The 25,753-nt window shown below is 36.6% G+C and overlaps 1 protein-coding gene across 1 annotated transcript in view; it reads right to left on the reverse strand.

The window, feature by feature from the left end:
• Nucleotides 1-25,753, reverse strand: part of CNTNAP2 (contactin associated protein 2) — a 1,478,782-nt gene that overhangs the window by 545,043 nt on the left and 907,986 nt on the right. Inside the window, exon 11 of the mRNA XM_074316028.1 lies at nucleotides 5,600-5,706. Within this exon, the coding sequence (XP_074172129.1) occupies nucleotides 5,600-5,706 (107 nt within the window). The remainder of the gene's footprint in view (nucleotides 1-5,599; nucleotides 5,707-25,753) is intronic.

Raw genomic sequence — 25,753 nt, forward strand, 5'->3', positions numbered from 1 at the left:
TTTAAAATAGCTCATCAATCAGCCAGCACAGATGTGGACTACACTCTATTACCTAAGATGCCATTTTTTGGTTGCAACTTACTTTGCTACTATTATTATATGTTTCCACAAGTTAATGAATGGGGACTTAACAAGACACAGTGCTTTCCTCAAAGATTACTTGAAACCTGTACATTTGTTTGCCCACATTTTGAATTGTCAAAATAACTTCTTGTCATTTTACGCTTCTGTGGTTGTTTCTGCTGTTATTACCCCTGTTACCCTCTCTGCTCTCCCTTAATCCATCTTTTATTCTCTAGCTCCCATTTCTGTCTTCCTTTTATTCCTTTAGATTCACTCTTTCTCTTCATAACTTCACTATCTTCATAAATCTGTATAAAGGATACTGATGTTTTCAAATGGCTCTTGATGCTCATTACGTTCTCTGCCATTCACGCACTCTGATTCAGTACATATTCACTGAGCACATAACATACATGTGTTGGATGGGCCCTGGGGATAAAGTCATGGGCAGCACCTCACACTGTCTCCTCTAAGATATTCTAGCCCAGTGGAAGGGGCAGATATTATTAAAGAATCCCAAGTAATACAACCACAACCATCACTAGCGTTAAGAGAGAGATACATGTCTTAGAATAAGAGGAGTTGACATAATTACGGGGTCACGGAAAGCTTCCCTAAGGAGGTGACTACTGAGCTGAGACCTGAAGGGCGAGCAGGCATGTAGCAGACAAAGCAGAGAGAGGGGACGTGTGAAAGTCCTGTGGTGGTGATGGTGGCAGGGAGTGGGGACAGGGAGAGGGTACAGGGCATGTATGAAAAAAAACGAAAAGAGGCCAGTGGGATTGGAGGGGAGGAAAGGAGGAAATGTATGGCAGAAGACCAGGTGAAAGACCTACTCACACCAAGAAGGTCCTTATAAGCCAGATGAATGTACAGCTGTGGGATGCAATCCAGTTCTGTAAAGCCAGGATTCTATTCAATGACTTCTTGGGGTGGGGTGGGGTGCGGGGGGCGGGGGCGACGTGCAAGGCATGGGTAGCGATTCTCAAATTCCAACTTGTCTTCACTGATGTCTTAGCCTGGTAGTTCCAAATGGATAGAGGTACCACATTTCCTGCCCTAATAAATCTACGTGTTGATGCTCTATGTTAGCAGGATTAATTTCTTTTTAAAAATGATGCTCTGAATTAAATTACGTATGCGTATAATGGCTTATAAACAATGTGGTGTGACCTGTTGAAAGCCACTGCACTTTTCTTGTGTGCAGCAATAAGATGCAAAGTAATTTATCATTTACAAATTTATGGACCAAGAGTAATAGCTCCAAACTACAGCATGTAGAATATTTTCCTTTTAAATTTCATTTTTTTCCCCTCTAACATTGGCTAGTAAACATTTTCGTTTTGAATTCGTGGGGAAACATCAGCACCTGTTCCTTCAATGATTCAGAATTCAGAAATCACGTAATTGTAAAATTGAAAAGAATTCTGGGTAGGCCTTTGAGTTTCTCTCTTCTTACTAGTTGTGGAAAGAGTCATGTCTCTACATCTGGGAATTGAGACTCTCTCCTCTAATAAAAAGATATCTGGAAAAATATTTTCTCTCAGAATGAAGGTCTGGCGTTTAATAATTCTTAAAAATTCCCACCCCTAAACATTGCTTATATCTGTCATATATCCTCTTGCACTTGTGAAAAATAGCCAAACATTTTCATATTATTGAGGACTTTCTGGGTATTTTTCGGGTGGTTCCACACAAGGGACCATTATTATATGTGAGAATGACTGTGTTCACAGGCAGAAGACAGCGGCAAGAGAAAAAGATATCTGCGCGCGCTGAGATAAGGGATGGTTTTTAAAATTCAATTTATGTAAATTTGAGCCATAATTATGAAGTGTGAGAAACACATGTGAAAATAATAAGATGATAATTAGATCCTAAAGAGCATTTAAAGTATTGGAAAGTAAGCTTGGAGACCAATTGAAAAGCGTCTAGATAGCAGCACTGAGAGAAAAAGACTGTAGCTATAAACACAAAGTTTTGCTCATAAGAAAGACACATTCTTATACATTTGGGAGAGAAAAGTAGGGACAAGTTCATATAACAAAACAAATAAACAATTCCACATGCTCATTGTACTTTTTGTCATGATTTATGTTCTGATATGCTACTAGTCAGTTCTTAGAAATTCATTGACAATGGAATATCAGCGTAAGAAAATTTAAAAAGTACAAAACGGAAACAATTTTATGTAATTACATTTTGTCACTAACTAGCCTCTTCAGTTTGGGGACAAGAAAAACTGGCTTTCCCTTTCCAAAGATCTGGGATCTTTGGCTTTCCCAGTGGGAATTTCCTCACCTAAAGGAAGACATCCTGACTCCTCTGGAGAATTAGTGGTTTGTAAATGACAAACCTCTAAACCCTACATAGACTTTGTTTGACAATAAATTCACTATGTATAAACTAACAAATAAACAAATGGATATAGGTCTAGGACATATCCAGATCACTTTCAATTCTTCTGCAAAAAAATAAAAAAGAAGAAAGAAAACCTATGGAAACCAATTAATGATTCACTTCACGCCCAAGTCTGCCATAGAAATGACCGCAAACAATGAATGGCAGCATGAAATTAAATGACAAATTGTGTGATATGGACAATTATTGATGTAGAAGTTCAAAGTGAAGGGATGATTACTCTGAAAAAGATGAAATGGCAAAATAGATTGAGTACTAACATATGCTAAAGCTCATCTCAGTGTCTTTTCATAAATCACCTCATTCAATCTTATAATAACTTTACGGGGGTGCTGTGACTATCCCCACTGCACACAGGAGAACACTGAAGCTCAAAGAGTTTAAGGGCCAAGTTCAAGCTCAGGCAGTGGGACCTATCAAGAAAGGGCTTCTAGGTTCCATCTTGAGCTATAAGCTCTGGCCTGAAGGATCATGGGTCATGTGAGAAATAGCTATCTCATCCTGACTGAGCCTGGACCAGCGTAGAAAATATGCTGAAATAGTTTGTAGCCTAACTGTACAGTTTGAACCTCTACTGAATATTTAGTTATACTAAACTTTGGACTTTCGTCAGCCAGCCTTTACCTTGTTAAAGTAGTACTATTATAAAATGACCGTAACTCCCTTTCAAAAGTGATGCTTGGTCCTCTGAAGAAAAATAATGAGGTAAAATACTTAATAATACTATCAAAATTCAATACCACAGAAGACGGAATAAGCAACTGGAAGTCTTGGCTCATTGGCTTTTAGAACTGAAGAGACCTCAGTAGCCATTTTGTCACCAGAAGAATAAAGGAGTGCAAGAGAAGGCAAATGGCTGCTGCAAGGGCACACAGCTGTGTAACCTTATAGAAAGAAGCCGGTGTCTTTTCACATCAGAGTTCTTGCCATCAGTGCAGGCACTAAGCAAAAATGCAAAATTGTTGATTCTGTATACAACTGAATGACATATGTTATATGTTTCTGCATTATTATGTGCTGGGCCAGACCCTCCCAATTTTTAACTAATCCATGGAACTAACAAAGAACGAGATATATCAAGTCTTCCAGCTTATTAGGAAGCATTTACCCATCAACAAAATGCAAGGTATAATTTTTCACAAGAGAATAGTGTCCAATCAACCCTTTCTTGAATTATGCACTACGGCCTTGTAAACCTTTATTTAGTCACACACTTGACTTTCAAGATTTTGGCCTCATTTAGAGAACACAACAAGGGATCAGGGTCTCATTGTTAAAATGGATAATTCTACCGTTATGGACACAAAAATGGAATAAGGAATGAATAGAAATGAGAAGCAAAGAGGATATGATTTTCCTCCTTTACACTTAAAGCTTGCACTAGAGTCAAACCTAAACACACTTAGGGAATTTTTAATACTTGGAGTTATTACTCTTTAAAAAACTCAACTATTCAACCAGTAGCGTGTTCTTAAAAATTAAAAAAAAAAATGTATATTTTAAAAATCTTTTTCTTTACTGTATATTTTAATGAAGGAAGCAGCTATGAAAATCATTATTTGCTTTTCCATTCAATATCAAAGTAGTCAGCGAGATAGGGAACAGTTGTAACCACTACCAATGTCTTGCTCTTCGTCTTTTGTTAGAATGTCCATATTCAGAAACAAGATCCCTTGTAGATAAAATGTGGTATTTATAGCACAATATGTAAATCATACTGGTAGAGTGAAAGTACTTAGTTTCATCAAAGTAACTTACTTCAAACATTATATATCATATAATGAATAGCATATGCTGAAAGTTAACACTGTGATGTGATTGGAAAGGAACAATTTTAGTCCTAACTCCTTTATTCTAATTAATTTCAATTTCACTTTTGTTCTTTACTTACGAAAATACTTTTTCACAAACCTGCATATCAGTACTTTATAGATGATGAATCTACTGTCTATCTGTTTTTATTGTCTTGTGCATCTTGCTATTAATGTTAATTCTTCTAGAAGTTCTTTTTGTCTCCTGTTTATGAATATATTTCTAAACAAATTAATAAGTACATAAAATAAATTGAGGCCTGACTACAACTTGTTTGAGGCCTGCACATGACTAAATAGTGCTATAAAAAGGCTTAAGGAACTATCTAGCATTTTTACTGTCCCCAGAACTCTACTCTGATAATATATTGCTTATTTCCTAAAAAGTGAAGTAAAGAGAAAGCAGTCTGTATAATTAGAGGGTTTAGATATTAGATTTTCAGTTTTTCAGAATATTGAGAGAAGACTGAAGGACGTTGAACCCCTTCCTCTTTCTCTTCCCCTTCCTTCCTTCATGCACGCACACACACACCCCACAACAGGTGACCTTCTTTCAACTCTATCTTTTATGGCAAATCTGTTTTCAAAAGTGCTTTGTAAACAGCAATGCATTTTTGGAAAATCAGTGTTACAATTATACAGTTAGCATTCACTTAAAAATATTCTTCGAATTAAAAAAAATAATTTTGATTTACCTTTTCAGGTAAAGCTATTATGTAAAACAAGGCCCATCTGAGTTTTACTAGTCCTCTTGGCATGTTACTTTTTATTTTTAATATTAAAAACAATTGTCTTCTTGTATTTTTATTTTAGATATATAACTTCAATGGATTTCATTCACTTTCTGACTCATTTTTCTGATTTAAAAAAATGCGGCCAAGTAGTTGACAGAGCATGAGACAACTACTTCCCAAGAAACTCAATGTTCAAATTACACTCTGCCTCTCTGATGAGCTGATATATGAGGATCTGGTCCGAGAAATCACGCTAACAATTTTCCCAGCAGTCTATCCAGCCAGACGTAGCTGAGACACCTAGAGTCAAATCCAAGGTCAGCATTCCGATTTCTACTACATGTTTCTGGAACATTGAAAATGTTGGTCCTTCTTTTTGAGTCATTAGGCATGAAAGGATATATTCTGGCAACGAGACTACTATTCTGGCGAAACAACAACAAATCGGGGTTCTTCAGAATCAAGTGAGTTGGTGTGTGCATTACGCAGGTTGCTGAGTTTTAAAGCACAGTGGAAGACCTGGGACTTTCGTGCAATTACAAGTTTCAAGTGAGATAAATTGGCACTCACAGTTGTGGCAGGTGGCCCCACTGTACCCCGTCTCATCGCAAGTACATTTGAAGCTGTCCCACGTTTGCGAGCACTTCCCACCATGCTCACAGTGATTGGGCACACATCTGTCAGAGAAAGAGACAAACAGAAAGAAAGCAACAAACAGATGAGATTTATGAGTGGCCAAATTCCAAGCTGTCTGGGCAATATATCATTTCAATGCCAGGTTGCCTTACCAAGGCAATTAATCCTTGTTAGTTTGAGCAGATTAATATGATTCATGATGAGAGGTGCCAAGTGCACAAAAGATGATGTATCACAGGCCTGGTGTTTCCTATTTTTGAGTAAACAGTAGAAATTAACAAATGGGTGAGGGATTCATTTGCATATCACAGATTCATTTTGTTTTCCTTTTGTACAAAAACAAAGACACTAACTAAATTTCCTCCTGGTGAGAGATGGAAGATTAGCCATCACGTTTCCTGTCCTATTCTCTCGCAAGGCCAATAGCACGTCAGAAAGGGGTAACACTGAGTTTCTCACAGCAATTTGAGTTTCTGAAAGAATACCATGGCAACAGCATTAAGAATATAATTGACTTATAAGAAGATTTCTATGCCTTCTTGTCTTTTTCCCTATGTCCAGCTGGCTAATAAAAGCCACCTACTTAAAAAGGCAGCAAGCATACGTAACACAGAGGGGAAAAAAATCAGGTTTTGTGTTCAAATCTTTCTATTTCCTAGATGGTCAACTGTAACCAGCCAATTTAACCTTCCTGACTCACAATTTTCTCATTTGGAAAGTGGAGTAATTATGCCTACCTTATAAGCAATGTTAAGGTTTCGAGATAATATTCGTGAACTAGATAATCAGTAGGTAGGAAATAGAGGGTCAATAAATGGTAAATGGGACCTAAGACTATGTGGACCCCAGCTTTCAGGGCACATTTCAAGAGCTTGCCTGTCCCCTTCCGATGGTGAAGTTGAAATGTGTTGTGGAATCCTCCGGTTTCAACAGCACACACTCTTTCCTTTCCCCTGGTCCTAACTCCTTAGCCCTCCCCTGGATTCCTCTCTCTCCAACTTCCCCACAAACTGATTCTTTATCATCCTGGTTCAGAAGCTCACCGATGCCAAAGGTATTAATTGTTATGCACCAGCATTCACAGAAGATTTCTGGCTTTTAATAGAAAACTCTCTGAAATAGAAAAGTCTGCCCAGAATAAAACAACAGAATCCACATCAGTGGGTGCTACGTAATGAACTGACAGAGAACCACCCTGCATGGAACCCCTTAACCATAAGGCCTGGGCAGCATGCTGCACAGGACTGGGCTCACAGACGGCTTTCTCCATCCTGGTCTTTTTTTTTTAATTACAGTTTATTGGGGTGACGATGATTCATAAAGTTACATAGGTTTCAAATGTACAATTCTGTAATACATCATCTATAGATCACATTGTGTGTTCAACACCCAGAGTCAGTTCTCCTTCCATCCATCCTGTTCTTGATTTACCGTTAGTCATGCCTAAAACTACAGTAGCAGGGCACAGCCCGGTGAGGCACAGAAGCTCCGATTCTCACACAGAAATACTGTTCCTTTACAGCTCCTTGCAAAACTCTAGTGGTGAACTAACATTTATTGAGCATGTGTCACATACACAGCACTGTGAGAAACACAAGATGAATAAGATTCTACTCCCTGTCTTTCAAGAGCTTCCAGCCTAGGAAAGTAAGTGCATTGTATACACAAGCACTATAATACAAGGTGGAAATGGAGAGTGGCATAATGCAGGGACAAACCGCACCACGGAATTTCACATGAGGGAGCCTATGCAGATTTGGCGGACAACAAAAGGATTTCAGGTTGAGCCTCAATGACTGGACAGGATTTTAAGGGAAGACTGTGAGAGGAACAGCATTATTGGGGGAAAATACAACGCACACAAAGGCATGATGTTGGATTATCATCAGAGGGGATGGAAAATTCACTCTTGTTATGTACTTACTCCCACTGAAAACTTTTATTTTAAAAATTTATTTATTTTATTTATTTTCATGAATGTGATATGTTACAATTTATAAGTTTAAGGGGTACAGAGTGCTACTTTGATACAGTTATATATATAATCTGCTTGCCTTTGAAACAATCTTTATCATTTTATTCATCACAGTACAGTATTACTAATTATATTAATTGAGATCTCTATGGCTTATTTACTACTCGTTACAAGTCTGTACCCCTAAACACCCCCCATCATCCTTATCCCTCAGGGTAACCATAATTTCACTGTTTTTTTTTTTTTTTTTACAGGTAGGACTTATTTATCTTTTTAGATTTCATATATAAGTGATATCATACAGTATTTGAGTTTCTCTGTCTGACTTAACTCACGTAGGATAATGTGCTAAATGTTCAATTATGAATAATATTCCATTGTATATATGTTACTACGTCTTTTTTTATCCATTCATCCCTGACGGGCACTTGGGTTGTTTCCCTATCCAGACGATTGTGAATAATGCTGTGATAAACGTGGGTGTCCATATATCTTGCCAAAATCCTGTTTTCATTTCCTTTGGGTATATACCTAGGAGTAGAATTGATGGATTCTATGGTAGATCTATTTTTAATTTTTTGAGGAACGTCCATATTGTTTTCCATGGTGGTTGGACTAATTTAATTCCCATCAACAATGTATAAAGGTTCCCTTTCTACTATATCCTCACCAGCACCGGAGGGCTCTTGTTTTTTTAATAATAGCCATTCTAACAGGTGTGAGGTGATTTCTCACTGGGGTTTTGATTTGCATTTCTCTGATGATTAATGATGTTGAGCATCTTTTCATGTATGTGTCGGTCAGTTTGATGTCCTCTTTGGGAGAAAGTCTATTTAGTTCTGCCCAGTTTTAATTGGTTTATTTTCTTGTTATTAGGTTGGTGCAAAAGTAATTACAGTTTAAAAGGTTAAAAATAACTGCAAAAACCTCAATTACTTTTGCACCAACCTAAGTTGTGTTAGTTCTTTATAGATTTTGGATTTTAACCCCTTATCTGATATATAGTTTGCAAATTTTTTCTCCTATTCTGTAGGTTGCCATTTCATCTTCTTGTGGTTCCTTTGCTGTGCAGAATCTTTTGAGTTTGATGTACTCCCATTTGTTGATTTTTGCATTGGTTGTTCACGTTTTTGGCGTCATGTCCAAAATATCATTGTCAAGACCAATATTGATGAGTTTCTTCCCTATGTTTTCCTCCAGGAATTTTATAGTATCAAGTCATACCCTTAAGTCTTTGATGTATTTTGAGTGGATTGTCGTGAGCAGTGTGAGATAGGGGTCAATTTCGTTGTTCTGCATGTGTTTATCCAGTTTTCACAACACCATTTGTTAAAGAGACTGCCCTTCCCCTGTTGGATGTTTTTGGCTTCCTTGTCGAAAATTAGTTGACTGTAAATGCTAGGATTTAATTCTGGGTTCTTTATTCTGCTCCATTGGTTGATGTGTCTATTTTTTTGTGCCAGTATCATACTACTTTTATTACTATGGCTGTGTAGTATAGTTTGAAATCAGGAACTATGATAACTCTGGCTGTGTTCTTTCTTCTCAGGATCACTTTGGGTATTTGGGGTCTTTTGTGGTTTCACACACCCTTTAGAATTGTGGCTTCTATTTCTGAGAAGAACGTCCTGCATTTTGATGGGGATTGCACTAAATCTGTAGATGAATTTGGATAGTATCGTCATTTTAACAACATTTATGCTTCCAATCCATGAATATGGGATGTTTTCCCATTTGTGTTTTCTTTAATTTCTTTCAGGAAAGTGTCCTGAAGGCAGCACAGAGTTGGGTCTTATTTTTTAATCCATCCAACCACTCTTGTGTCTTTTGATTGGTGAGTTCAATCCATTTACATTTAGGGTGAAATTTGATATAGAAGGACTTACTGCTGCCATTTAATCTTTTCTTTTCTGGTTGTTTTGTATCTCCATTGTTTCTTTTTCCTTGTGTTTCTGTATATCTTTTTAAGTTGGTGGTTTCCTATGATGATTTGCTCAGTTTCCCCCTTTTTTATGTTTTGTATCATTACTCTAGATTTCTGTTTTGTAGTTACCATGAGGTTTGTATAAAACGTTTTACAGATAACATAGTCTTTTTTTTCTGTTGATAGCAACATATTTTCATTTGCCTAGACAAGTTCCATCATTTTCCTAATTTCCTTGTATGTTCTGTTGTCACAAATAATTCCTTTTTATGCTGTAAGTTCATTATCAAATTGTAGTAGGTATAGTTATTTTAATGTCAGGGAGGCCGGGGTTTGGGGGGGGGGGGTCCATCACTGCTCCCTTAATTCTACCATTACCCTGAGGACCCATCCACCCACCTTCAGATATACAGATGTGTGGATCTCTAAGGCATCTCAGGATGCTGTGGAGAGGATCCTTTGTTGGGTTATGGACGTCCTACTGGTTGTAATTTAAATGGGGGGGAGGGGACAAAGGGAATGATTCATGCCACCCTGAGGCTGATGTCCCTACTTTGACCTTCTACATTTAATAGGCACTTGGCAGTCGTGTTGAATATGGTGTTATCAAGGTTATAAAGATGGTCCTTCTCCAAAAACCTTATAACCTAGTGGAGGAAGGGGATGAGATTTATGCAAAACACAATACCAGCCAGAATTTGATAACTCATCAAAAAGCTAGGAGAAGCTATGGAAATTTAGATACTAGAAGAGTTATGGGTAAAATGTAAATCAGGGGTTTAATAAAGTTTAGAGCTGTTCACCCAAGAAGTAAAAGAGGAGTTGCAGCATTTTTATAAAATGTTGACAACTTTCCCCAGCAGGGTACGTGAGGAAGCAACGACACGAAGGTAGGTCTGTGAGGAGTCAGTGGGTGGTTCTGGGTTGTTCCAGTCCATTCCCACAGCTGCTTCCCTCTGCAGGCACCCAGGTGTGGGCCTCAGCAGAAGGACTTTCTATCCAGCATCCCGATTCCCCAGATCATGGGAGGAAGCAACAGGACAGACTCCAAAATTATGTAAAACTAAAAACAAAACAAAACAAAAATCCTTCATACTTAATTTTGGAATACAGTACATACATGCCTATATTTACTTCCTAAATTGTTTTGGGGTGATATTAGCTCAGCCTAATAGTGAAAGTAATTTATATCAGCTCATTCTATCAATTAATTTGGGGGAAGCAGTGCAGAAGTGTACTGAGTTGCAAAGGAAAACCAGATTGGAATCTAAATGTGCTCTAAATAATGCACAAAGCAGAAAATCCACATCTCAATAAAATAAGATTACTGAACACTTACACACACACAAGAAACATATGCCTATCAAGTGAGATTAACTTACTACTTCTCAAATTCAGTATTAAGGATTTCTTTAAAAGCGATCTTTTATTTAAATTGGATTTTAATATTTTATTTTTTTACTATTTGTTTCATACAATTTACATTTTTAAAATGGACATTATCCTAACGCTGATTATCGGCATTTTAATTCTCAATGGTGAGAACTGTTTTATTTCCAAATCAAGTTGAATCATTAAATGTAATTTCAAACCCTAATATTTTATCACTATATTAAAAATAATGTTAGGACCAGTTACTAACAAGCAAAACAAAATATAGGTCAACCTAGCTTCCCTCTTCCCAGTTATTCTTCTCCTGTACTCTCACAGAACTATTTGCATATGTTCAATATACCATTATCACATGGGTTAGTAATTATGTGTTGGCGCATCTGTCTCTTTCAACTTGTGACTCTCTCCAGTTAGGGATTTTTATCTTATGATTCCTAGCATTCCAAGGGACCTCACCCACTCTCAGTAAATGCCTCCTGATGGGCTGACTTAAGGAACAGATGAATTCAATGCTAGAATGTCATGCCAAGGAACTGAAGTAATTTCACTGGAACTGGCTCTTTTATTATTTTCACGTATCATTTAAGTCTTAACTCTGGACGCATGCATTCGTAGACTAATTATTTTAGTACGTCCCAGGAAATGTATAATTTGGTTCATAGCATGGCCTAGCTTGAAAGTTTGATTCACATAAAAAATGAATCAAAATGCCTCTCCTCCTGCTACCTGAGAACTACTTGACCTGGATCAGGAACATATGGGGAGGTTGGCAGGTGTCAATTTGTTGTGATCAAAGGGCTCCAGGAGAAATGATGCATCAAATTAACTCTGTTCCCAGTTCACTGTGGCATCAGAAACTCTGCCAACTGCAATCATCATGTCAGTTGTGGCGATACTTTGCAGAATGTTTTAGAATCAAAACACACTTTTTAAAATGAAATTTAGGTGTACCCCAATACATAAAACCAACAAAAGCTACATTTGAAAGTTCAAATGTGTAACAATTTACTATAGAACCAATCAGTGTAGGCAGAATGGCTGGCTGGATGCAACAATTCTGTCCAGGGTTCTGAATGACAGTTGCAGTTTTATTTTACCCAGAGTGTCTCTTTTATTTCTACACTTGATTTTAATTGCAAAGCATTGAAAAACCTGGTATTCAGATGTAAGAAACTGCAACCAGTACCAGCTTTATTTGTTTGCAGCAGCTTACTTTGCTGTCTATGGATACGGTACTACGTCATTAAACAGAGACAGAGAAGAACATTTATTCGGAATCTAAAAAATGTTGACCTGACAGCATAACTGAATGTATTTGTTGTCTTCCAAGCACGGTGAAAGTGTTTTATTTTTTTCTCTATAGTGTTTAAAAGTTTAAATAAATAGTTTTAAATAAAATCCAAATTAAATTGTTGTGTTGCCTTTAAAACTATACATGTGGTTTTGTAGAACCCAACATAGAAACCAGAGTGTCGTCAGCACCCTGACATGAGAAATATACTCTCACAATACCAAATAGCAATTAACAGGGGAGGTTTATCAGAACAGCTTTTTTTTACCAATATCCTGAGCTACTGGTACTCAGAAGCTGTGGTTCTCAAAATTCTACACGCTTAGGAACCACCTGAAAATCTTGTTAAAATGAAGATTCTTTTGGTCTCGGATGGAGTCCTGACATCATGTAACTCTAACAAGCTCCCCAGTGATGCTCATGCAGCTGGTCAGAAGGATCACAGTTTGAATTAAAGGCTCTAGAACATTCCAGTTCTCTGTGGCAGGGTCTCAAAGAATGGAACACCAAGAGGGGACACGGCCCAGAAAGAGAACACACAGAGGGGAGACAGCAAGTAGAAAGGGCAAACTTGACTTACGTAGACAGCTTCTGAGACTGTACTTTTTTTCATAGTCCCTCCTACCATTTTGGTATGATTCATTCAGAGTGACAATATAACAATCTCCTAATCTCATTCAGTAGGTTTAACATTTCAGAACCTGACTGTAGACCTCAAAAATTAATATAAGATCCCGTCTTATTTTACTACAAGACGGGGTCTTATATAATATAATATAATATAATATAATATAATATAATATAATATAATGCAATACAAAACCGGGTCCTATATTAATTTTTGCTCCAAATGACACATTAGAGCTGATGGCCCGGCTAGGTCTTATTTTTGGGGAAACACGGTAGGATACTTAATTTCTTTTTAGATTAGTACACATTTTATACCTGGATATTAAATATGCCTCGTTCTAAACTTTAGAAAGGAAACCTTTTGGTTACTTATAGGTTATTTTGTGAACTATTGGAAAATTGTTTAAAGTGATTTATAAATTACCATCCAGCATAAATTACCTCCAGAATTTGTGATTTTTCCCTTCACCTTGCCTCCTGATGTTACTTTTGCTTATCAAGACAAGAAATTCATTTCGAAAGTATGATTTCTTAAATGCTATTTTTCATACTCTTGGCCCTCAGAGCTATTTGCACAATCATGGTGGCGTTTCCTTCGCATTATCTTCAATACTGATGTCCACGATACTTTAGTACTTTTATTCCCACACTAATTAGATTTCAATTTTAGCTGAGGGCATACTCTCTACGGACTGTATATCGTTACCTTCTATTTCTTCTGGTCAAACTGAAATCATAGAGAGAAGTCATTATAATTCCAGCAACGAATCTAGTATTTCATTTCTACATGACTTAATCTGATAGTTGTATACCCAGAAAAGCTACTGTTATACTGACAATGCTCGTCCAACAAGCATTTATTTATGGAAACATTTAAACACAGAGATAGTGCCTGTACCGCCTACATTATGCCCCAATTTTCCATTAAGAAGTAATCAAGCATCCTTGGTCTACATGAACACAATTATACATTTTCTACACAAGCTACATCAATCATTCATGTTAGCCTTCCCATATAAGCACCTTAAAATCACTTCTATTATAAAACACTGAATTCATTTTATAGGATTTTGTTAATTTACTTTGAGTTACAGTTCTACAATACATTCCCCCATTATTTTATGATTAAAACGTCTTTTAAGACATCACAGGTTCATAGAGGAGTTGAGGGACCTGTGACAGCACTAGTTTCTTCAACTGTCTCCAGGTTGAACTGTTTTTAACCTACATAAGCAACAGTAATCAGTCAGTCACCCATTCCCGTCAAGACACTCTGAAACCAACTCTGGAGAAACACAGAATAAAGGAAGCGAAACCCTCAAGGTATTTCATTTAGTTGTCAAAATGTAATTAGCACATCAGGTCTCTCTAAAAAAGAAGCAAAAAACATACAATGGAGCAAAGACAGCCTCTTCAATAAATGGTGCTCGCAAAACTGGAAAGCCCCGTGCAAAAGAATGAAACTGGACTGCTATCTGTCACTATGTATCAAAATTAATTCAAAATGGGTCAAAAACTTAAGCATAAGACCTGAAACAATAAACTGCATAGAAGAAAACATAGGTACTAAACTTATGGAACTTGGGTTCAGAGAGCATTTTATGAATTTGACTCCAAAGGCAAGGGAAGTAAAAGCTAAAATAAATGAATGGGACTATATAAAATTTAAAAGCTTCTGCACAGCAAAAGAAACCATCGACAAAATAAAGAGGCAACCAACTGAGTGGTTGAAGATTTTTGCAAACAGTGCCTCTGATAAGGGGCTAATATCCAAAATATACAAGGAACTCATACAACGCAACAAAAACCAAACCAAAACAACAACAAAAAAAACCAATCCAATTGAAAAATGGGCAGAGGACCTGAAGAGACATTTCTTCAAAGAGGACATACAAATGGCCAATAGACATGAAAAAATGCTCAACATCACTAATCATCAGAGAAATGCAAATAAAAACCACAATGAGATAGCACCTCACCCCAGTCAGAATGGCTATCATCAACAAGACAAATAGTAACAAGTGTTGGAGAGGCTGTGGAGAAAAAGGAACCCTCATACACTGTTGGTGGGAATGCAGACTGGTGCAGCCACTATGGAAGGCAGTGTGCAGGTTCCGCAAAAAATTATGAATAGATTTACCATATGATCCAGCAATCCCTCTCCTGGGTATCTATCCAAAAAATCTGAAAACATTTATCCATAAAGACAAGTGTGTTCCAATGCTCATTGCAGCTTTATTTATGGTGGCCAAGACATGGAAACAACCAAAATGTCCTTTAATAGATGAATGGATAAAGAAGTTGTGGTATATATATACACAATGGAACACTATTCCGCAGTAAGAAAAGATGATATAGGAACATTTGTGATAACATGGATGGATCTTGAGATTATAATGCTAAGCGAAATAAGTCAGACAGAGAAAGTAGAGAACCATATGATTTCACTGATAAATGGTATATAAACTTAAACCAACAAAAGAACAAGACAAATAACTGAAAGAACAAAAACTCATAGACATAGACAATAGTTTAGGGGTTACCAGAGGGTAATGGGGGAAGGGGGGTGGGAGATGAGGGTAAAGGGGTTCTAATAATGGTGATGGAAAGAGAACTGACTCTGGGTTGTGAACACACAATGTGAGATATAGATAATGTATTACAGAATTGTACACCTGAAATCTATGTAACTTTACTAACAATTGCCACCCCAATAAACTTTATTTTAAAGGAAAAAAATAAAAATGAAAAAAAGAATAAAGTATTCATATATATATATATATATATATATATATATATATATATATATATATATATATAATCTTTAGGAGGGACTACTGTCACCATTATAATTTAAAAGAGCTGTAGACAGCAGAAAACCTCAAATAAAACATACATTAGAGAGAATGATTACAATGAAGCCTGTTCGCCATGTGAATTGTTTATGCAGGTATATACTGTTACATCCAATTCCACTAATATTACTGAAGATCTTTTAATTTTTGTTTCAAACCTTAAGTTAACCTATTAAGGTTATGATTACATGACATTATAATATGTGTGTGTGTATGTGTGTGTTTGCTCTTTCCTTTTTTTTATGTTTTTCTTTTTTCTTTTTTTTTTTCCCATTCTAAAATTCGTATCTGTTTACTTCTGGGTTGAAATAGAAAGGTAAAAATTTATTGCTAGCTAGGAAGCACTATCGAACTCCTTGTTGAATCTCTTTATTTTACAGATGAAGGAACTAAAAACTGGAAATTCAGTAAAATTAAGTACATCCAAGGTCACGGTGCATATTTATGGCATAGTCAGAACTTGGGCAAAAATGTCTGCCAGGTATTTTTAAAATACTACATCGTTTTCCTAAGTTACAATGGAGAATCATAGTTGCAAACTGAAGATTTTGGGGAAGCATGTAATATACAGATAAATAATTCTTACTTCCCTACAAAAACAAACAACCAAATAAGCAAAACATGTATTTATTATCTCAAAACAATTTGAATGCCTTTTATCTGGACACACTCTCTCCAATGTCTGGCTCTCTTACTTTTCTTTTTTTAATGCTGGGTCTAAATAGGTATATTGCATTTATGCAGAGTTTTAGTATTTGTACGATGAAGAAATTAAAATGAACATTTCTGACATTATTTTTATAGCTGATTCAAAACAAATAGGGTGGTAAATGATTTAAACAATTGCTACGGTTTTGTTATTATCCGTACTGTTCAACCTATTATTTCTGGAAAACATGCCAGTCTCTTTGGAAGGCAATGTTTCTTGTAAATTAAACTGGTGAGAAATCTCTCTATCAGGCAGTTTGTTACAGATATTGTTTGCAAAGGGGCTGTAGATTTTGTCTCTCAGAGGAGTAAAGAAAAGAGACCTATGAATATGCTAAGGGAGACGGAGGATTTGAAAACATTTGAATGAAAGCAGGCAGTTATCCTTTGCGAGGCCAGGAAATACTGGATTAACAGTTTCATGACATGTGGTTTTGTTCTATCCTGTACTGATTCTACTGTACCTCAACCAGATTCTTCTTTAGCTAAGTTATCTCTGTAAGAGCTGGGTCAGCACCTGAGACATAGTAACGCCTCAATAAATGCATGTTGATGAATTATTGAATCAAAGGGAACAGTGCAAGGAACTTCTCATCTATTTTAGATGCTCCAGCACAAAAGGAATCAAAGAACGTACGTACAGGTTGTAAACAGTTAAAAACAACAACAAAAAACACTGTTCTTAACACTCCCTTCAGAGATGCACATAATTATGGCCAAACATACTAAAAGCTTTCTAAAGGTCTCGCTGCTTGTTATGGCCAGAGATAAAATTCTCAGATTAATAGCCTTAATTCTTGTCTTCTAGTGTTCACACTTGTTTCTTTTCCCTGTTAAAAAAAAAAAAAGATAAAGGATTCCAGTGCACAAATCTGATCTCATAAATGTCAATAAACTTTGGGAGATGGTTTGCACATTAGTTCTTTCATCATTAGTTTTAGTAAAGATTGAACATCACCAATTTAACCATGTGTCAATTCATATAGAACCTTACAATTCTTTTTGTATTCTTAACACTTTCAAAAGAAATATGTTCACTGGTGTGACTTCTCCTTTTGGTATGTTTACTAGCAGACAATCTCCATTTGATTACCCACTGTCATCACTGTTTATGTTAACACTTGGATATGCAAGAGTGTAGAAAGAACTCATTTCAAATTTATTCTCATTTAAGGACTTGAACTTGTGTACAGAAATCCTGGAAAGCAGGGTACAGAACAACTATCTCATTAATTGGATCTTGTTCCAAACTAACCTGCTAAAGATCGTCCTATTTGTCTTTGCATGGAATTGAATATACTCTTATCTTTAGGGCTAACTGAGAATTTTCATTTTGTCCCCCAAAATGAAATCGGTGGTATAAGTAAATTGATTAACATTATCAAGGGTTGGAAAATGAAATGCTTCCCAAAGAGACGACTTTCAGGTTTACTGAAAAAATAACTAAGGAGAACTGAGCAACACTTGATACCTTGTTTATAAAATGGAAAGAATACTTACTGAGCACCTATTATGTTCCACGCATCTAGGAAGCACTGAGGATTCTAAGGGAAGATGGTGTTACTGGGAAGTCATGGACAGAATGCTTCGGAGGATGCGGGGTGGTTATACACAGGGTGCATGGGGGTGCTGGGGCAGCTAAGCCTCATGCAAGCCCTGTGGACACGATGCTTGAGCTGCTTGCAAGATGGGTAAGAGCGAAGAACGAAGGAGGCACTCCTGGACATGAGAAGAGCGTGGGCAAGGACAGGTAGACGTCTTGTGACAGCTTGGTGAATTGTACACGTCAGGAATCTATCGTTGCTGGAACTTCGAGAGAACTTTAAGAGCACAACTGGGAGAAGTGAGAGTTATTTGAATTCTTTTTATATGTGACCGATAATGGCCTTAGTGTTGCACAGATGCTATGCTGTTCACATTTCTAGAAGTTAACTCTAGATCCACTTCCATGCTGCTGTTTTCCAATTAGGCATTCGAGCTCTAATTCTAGTTTTAAGTTTGGCAATCAAGACCGCACCAAGGATTTGACAGCAGGATAACTGTCATCTCTGTTCTCCCAAGGATACCTATTGTAAAGTGATTTATAACAACATGATAAAGTTGTTACTATGAACTCATTATTCCACTATTCTTCTATTCACTAGAAAAAGGGGAAAGAAAGGATGGTAAGTCAAACAGCAAGGACCCAGCAAAACCCTTCACTCAACATTTAAGAGTATACGGTGAAGGGGTCAGAATGATGGCGACATTTACAGTTTTTTCAAACCAAGAATAATGAAATTTCAGGATCCCCCCAACTCAGACCACTGTCAAGAAAATAATTCATCTGAAATGGAAATAATTTTAAAGAAGGTAAGAAAATAACAGTGAAAATCTAACTGTTTTGTTAATAGGCACTTGACTTTATAAATAGTCGTGAAATGATTTTGCATGCTTAATTTTCATTACAAACAGCTCATTTGTTCGGATTTATTATCTTACTTAAAAGTGGCCTGATTGCCCTATAGAAAAATTGATAGCCTATAATTTGCCTCTGGTTAGAGTTTCTTGATCCGACTTTTATTCTAAGTTATTATGGCACTATCATTTATGTCACAACAGCTGAGTCTTTCTCAGTGTTTCAGATAATTAATAAACTGTGGATTTTTAGGGACTTATCTTTCAGCAGTAAAAATGTATCCCCAAATTTAATTACTCAAGCCTAAACTTGAGTTTACTGCTGAGCATTTAATTGAATGTTGTTTTTGTCACGACTGCAAAGCAGATCTCACTTATAAACATTTTTTTTTCAAGTGGAGTGACAAGTTTCCATTGAATACGTATATATTATAAAGCAGGAGAAACCTTTAGCATGTCCCTTCTTTGTGCATCTGGGTTTCATTCCTGGTTTGTCATGATGGAGGCTAGCTCAGGATATACCACCATAATAGAAACCCATCCCCACACCCCCAAAGAAACCCTCATAAATTCTGCTCCAAAGTAATAAGTCGGTGCATTTAGCCAATCAAATAAATAAGCAGAGAACTGAAAATTTCTGCTTGACTGTTGTAGTCAGACCCAGAACACTGCGGTCAAAACTCAGGTGCACACAGTGCCCCACGCACAGCCTGTTGTACTGACAGATACACCAGGTAGGATCAGATTGTATGATTAAGGACAATGAAAGCCTTCCAAATAATCAGTTTCCTCTTAAGTGAAATTCACATGGGGAAACTGCAAAAACAAAACCAAAGAATCCTTATGAGAAAAACAAATATATTGGTTCTTTTCTAACAGGACGGTTATGGCCTAGGTGCATTCAAAGCTCACTTTCAAAATGATTAACTTTAAAAGTTGGTTGAAGGGAAAATTGAAGCCAAATTGTAAAGTGAAACAAAGCAGCAGGAGTAAAGCAGCTTTTCTGAAGCTCTGCTTGCGTTTTGGTCCCTGTCTTTCTAGGAACCAACTTTGCCTTCACCATTCAAGGTCCTCCACTGAGTTTTCCTCCTTTATCTTTCCTTCTTCTACTGAAACACAAAATCTTTTTCTTGTTCTCTGCACACTTACCCCAACTTCCCAAATGGAAAAAAAGAATTAAAAAACCTCGGAAACTACTATTATCTGAAACTGAGGTAAGGAGTGTTCTATTCCCTTCCATTATATTTTCAAACCTGTTTTTGTTTAATTATATATAGGCTATTGATTTCTGTATGTTAGAGTTATACCCTGCTATCTTATTCCAGTACTCTTTGTATCCAGTAGTTATTCCATCGATTTCTCTCAGTTGTTCAGATAATCGTATCATCTACAAATAGAGGTAGTTGTGTCTCGTTCTTTTCAAGTTGTATGCCTCTGATTGCTTTCTCTGTTGTGTATCTCCAATATGGTGTTAAAGCTTAGTGAAAATACTGGTAGCATTGTCCTGTTCCAGTGGGAATGTCTCCAGCGTTATTCTTCATGACAGATGCCAGCAAATGCTGGCCTTCGCAGATACGGGGATATAGATAGAGATACACACATAAAACCATGTTAAAGAAGTAGTGAACAATTCCTATTCAACACAGGTGATTTGTTTGCTTTTAAGAGCTGGCATTGAATTTTGTCAAATTTGTTATCAGCATGTCCGAAAATGATCATATTATTTTTCTCATGGGCTCTCTTAATCTGATGACTCATATTATTAGATTTCCTAATATCGAATCATCTTGCATTTCTGGAGTCATCGCCACTTGTTCATGAAATAACATTAATTATAATGTGCTGTTGAATTCTGTTTAATACAGTTTATTTGAGACTTTTGCATTGATACTCATAGATGAGAGTGGTCTGAGTTTTTTGTTTGTTTTTTGCTTTTGCTTTGTTTTGGTAAAATCTTTGTCAGACTTGTCATTGTTGAAATTACTTCATACAAATAATGTGAAAGTTTTCCTCTACTTCTAGTCTCTGAAGTACTTTAAATCAAGTTTTTTAAACCTATCATGTTATTCAAGCTTTCAAAGAGCTATTTGTTCATTTCAATTCATGTAAACTGAGATGATAAGCCTGAAATGCAGATGTATGTCTTAGAAACTGTTAAATAGCATGAGTTTTTGAAACTGAGTGATCTGAAAACAGTGAATTCTGACACTGCTAATTATTACCTGTATAACTTGAGCAAATTACTTAATTTTTTAAAGTCTTTGATTACTCACTATTAAATGGGCATTCTGACACCTATTAAGTTTATAGTGATAATTCTACTTCTGGTCTGCCATCACATACATAGATATTGAAATTATTGTTGCATATCACTGATTCCCAGTTTCAGGGTTATTCAATTTATAAAAGGTTGAAGAGCGATTAAGAGACACAAATGAAAATTCCTGGAATAGCAACTTTGGTGAACTAAGCCTACGTCTGTGATATTAAGTTCCTTCTAGAAGACGCGGAACACTTAGTATTAACGAAACGGGTGATTGGCAAGTCAAAGTTGAGAACAGGGCGACATACCCGTCACTACAGGACAGTATTTCCTGAGTTTGTCAGAACCATAGGAAAGGCCCGTTTCTACCAGGCGTGCACTCAACTCCCGCACACCAAAAATAAGATTAAAGACCATGATCCCATCAGATGGGGGATGGTTTCTCAAATGGGATTTTAAAATACTTATCCTCCACAGTAAGCACGGGCAGACCAGCATTATTAAAGGGCATCCGGAGGTTTTCTTAGAGTTGCAGTGTTGGCAGCTTTATCACGAGCTCTGACCCTGCAGCTACAGCTGCTGCAGGACTTTTATTAAATTCCTGTTCACTTTCCTCCTGTCAGAAAAGAAAGGCTAAGGCTTCTTGAAGGTTAATGGGCTCTGGGAGAAGCCCTCGTTTAGCCATGCCGGTGTTCGGTTTGTAAACCATCCAATGCACCCCTGATGAAGCAGCACCAATCCTGCTTAGATTTTAAATCCTCAAATTAAATTTTGTTGTGTTCTTGACGTTAGAGAGCCAATACTCAGAACCCACAGCCCTGCTGGGGAACTGTCTTGGCAATATCAACACATATGTGCTTTTTGCTCCAATAGCAAACTACATATTGCATATGTGTCCTATGTAGTCATTCTAAAACAAAACAGTGACAACCACAAAATACTCTATAATATAATTCAGTATAAAAGGGGAAAGCCTTGTATAAATGACAATTCATAAAATGAGAGGAATTCATAGCCCTGGCTGAACACAGACTTCACTTAAACTAGAAATCCTTCTGCAAAATAAACAAAATCCAAGCCAAAAACAAACAGACAAAAAAAAAAAACACAACCAAAAAAAAAAAAAAAAGACCAAAGGAAATTAATTCCACGTTTGAATTAGAAATGTATGGACAATATACTAAAAAGTGTAAAACTAAGGTAAGATTAAACAAAGAGTCAGTGTTTAGCATAAGTGAGCAAGAAACACGTTTGAATTCATATATGAATGAACACACCCAAATTGAACAATTCTTTGATGTAAAATTTATAAGTCTAATTTAAGTGCAAAATGCTTTGAGTTACAGAATTTTTTAAAATTTATCTTTGCTCAGTGTCATAAGTCGGTGCGCTTAAATAACATATAAGAGATGATGTTTTTGGTTTCATCTCAGCTCCCCATTTCATAAATTACCATGAATTTGGACTGTCCTACTGTATATATGTAGAAAGAACATATTTCTTAAAAAAATTCATAATTCAAACAAAATAATGTGGTCTTATTTCCACCTCTCATTTTAAAACACCTTGAAGAGTTTTTCACATTTTTTTAAATCAGAATTAATTCTCTCGATTCCAGATGTTGTCAGCGAGCATCGAAGAATTACTTTCAAGCTCACTTATATTCATGATATTGGCTAAGTCACTTAAATAATTTGAATGGGTTAGTTATGAGAATGAAAAGTGGCAATTTATAGAATTACTGAGTGCTTCCTATGAAGCAAGCGGGGGAATACAGACAAGGAAAGCCACAGCTCTAAGAGAGTGACAGTGTCCTAAGCGTAACTGCACTTCATTCTCCCAGGAGACAGAAGAACTTCTAGGAACGCCAGATGACAAGGTCTCAGTTCTTCATGGGATATGAGAAAGGGGGAAGGCATTACTGCTTGGATAGATAACAATGAGAAGTTGGCCAGGAACAAATGGTGTTGGGGTGAAGGGAAAACTGTAAGATCTCACAAAGCTCTGTCCTGCCAGAATAATCGTGGCAGGCAACTGGCTGAGCGTAAGACCAAAGACAGGTTGGTCACAGGTTGCCAAGGAGGGCCACCCTGGCAGGTCTGAGTAGCAGATACTGCACACTAGATGAGAATGTCACTCCCGGGCGTCCTCAGGGGTCAAGGAAAGCATGACATATTTCCTAGTCACACGTTTACATTTTACAGTCACATTTCTCTTTGAAAGAAATATGCTCGCTACAGGTAGGCTGCAAAATGTCTATAGCATTTTGCACCTTGCTAAGATTTCTTCCTGCAGATAATGTAGATCACCAGAGAAAATATTTTCGCATCTAATGTGTTACCCTTTCAATAGGCATGAGTATTTCACACATTAAATCATTTGTCTTGCCTGTCCATTAGGATTCTCTGCTATGCTAAAACCAAAGAAAAAGTCCTTTTAAAGAAATATCTGGCTCATTAACTCCTACAGCATTGCAAAATATTAGTATTCTCATGACTTAGCACTATTTGAAAAAGGATGCTCAGGGTCTTTTGCTATTTAAAAAAGTTTATAATCATGGCTTAATGTATCCACAATCACACAGGTGATGAAAAATAAATTAACATAACAAATCCCAATAAAAGAAGTTACCCAATACAGCAGAAACAATGCCAATTACATAGACATACAGAGAGCTAAACATAAAATGTAGCAAGTAATTTAGCTTTATTTTTATTACTTGTGAATTTTTGCAAATCTAAATTTTCAGGTGTTAGCCTCCATTATTTCGTGACACTTCTCCCCTGTGTTTATTGTGTGTCTATATATATATATGACCTATAATGCCAAGAGATTTCCTCTGTCATTAGCATTTTATGTTTATCATCATAAATATCATTTAAGAGGAGACCAGGAAACAAAATTGGTTGTATACTTGTTTGGTATTTCTAGTAAGAACTGACTGATCTGATATTAAGCAATGGGGAATACAATAATAAATATAAATGGTGTGTTTTCATATAGGATTGGTGAATGCTCAGGCAGAACCCAACCCTTAAGTAAGAATGCCCTGGATTGTTATGCAATCTAGAAAAAAAAACAACTCTTAAAACAATAAGATTTCTCTAGATATAAACTTTAAACATAATTTGAAACTCTCAATTGATTCTAATCTAGCAACCTGGAGATAATTCTTGTTAAACATGTTTTAAAAATAAAAACTATGAAAAGAAGATTTCTGCATCTTCAGAAACAGGGAAGAAAATAGAAATATTGCATATCACAGTTCATTTGCTGGTCACTGGCATTAATTTAATTTTAAAAGCACTGCAGCATTGAATTTTAGTGGCATTTAATGGCAAATGACATTTAATTAAATCAACCACATTATTAACTGCTACCTTTTTATTTTTTTAAGAGCGATGCATAATTCATGGACAAATTGAGAGAGCCTTTTTAAAAAATTATTTTATGTTAAAAGCACTTCATCATATTGTAGTAGGAAATAGGTTTTGTAAAGACTTAGCAATGAGTCTCTTGATACTAGCCCTATTTATAATTTCTGTAATATTTCATTAATATGTGTTGCCTTTACTTACATATTGTGCAATGAATATATATATATAATATACATGATATATAACATATATTCTGCAATTAATATATTATTAGATATTAGGAAAAACAAAATATTAGGAAAAGAGAAAATACAAAGAACGAAATAAAAATTGTACCAAATCCTACCACATTGAATATATATTCATTCTAAACATTTAGGTATATGCTTTACACCCTTTTTTTCTAAGTACGTCCCTAACCAAACACACATTCTATACACATACATGTGTGTTTGTGTTATGGCCTGAATGTTCGTGTTTCCCCCTCTCCAATTAAACTATGTGGAAATTTAATTGGACCCTACCCACCAAGGACATTAGGAGGTGGACCTTTAGGAGATGATTAGGTCATAAATGTGGGGCCCTTATGTGTGGGATTAGTGCCCTTATGAAAGAGACCCCAGAGACCTAGCTTGTCCCTTCTGCCACAGCAGTTTACAGAGAAAAGACAGCCATTTAGGAAGCAGGATCTCCCCAGACACCAAGTCCGCCGGTGCCTTGATCTGGGACCTCACAGCCTCCAGAGCTGTGAGAAATACACTTTTATTGTTTATCAACCACCTCGTCTCTGGTACTTTGTTCTAGCAGCTCAAATGGACTATGACACTGTAAACGGATCTATTCACAGGCAGAAGAATACGTGTGCAAATGCATGTAAATACAAATTATTTCTACATCACTCTTCAAAACTCTTCTGACATCCATCCACTTGTCTGTATCCCCACTGGCTCCATCAGGGTTGAAGTCACATGTATCCCTTATCAGGTCCACAGCTAAACCTGTCTGTCCTTCATCTAGAAATCATAGTGATTTTTAAAAGTAAAAACCTAATAGTAAAAACCCAATTGTATTGCTTCCCCACTTAAGTTCCTTTCCCTGACTTTCTCCTGCAATGAGGACCAAGTGGGAAGTCTTAGCAAGACCGCAGGCCTCCACCCACCTCCTCAGCTTTTAACCACCCCATTCTCCTCCTTGATCTTGTCTATTCACGTGGACCTTGCTTCTCTTATCAGATGCATAAGTCCTTTCACCCTCTTCACATGCGCCTTCTCTTATA

Source organism: Rhinolophus sinicus, linkage group LG11, assembly GCF_036562045.2.
Source record: "Rhinolophus sinicus isolate RSC01 linkage group LG11, ASM3656204v1, whole genome shotgun sequence".
Classification (NCBI taxonomy): domain Eukaryota; kingdom Metazoa; phylum Chordata; class Mammalia; order Chiroptera; family Rhinolophidae; genus Rhinolophus; species Rhinolophus sinicus.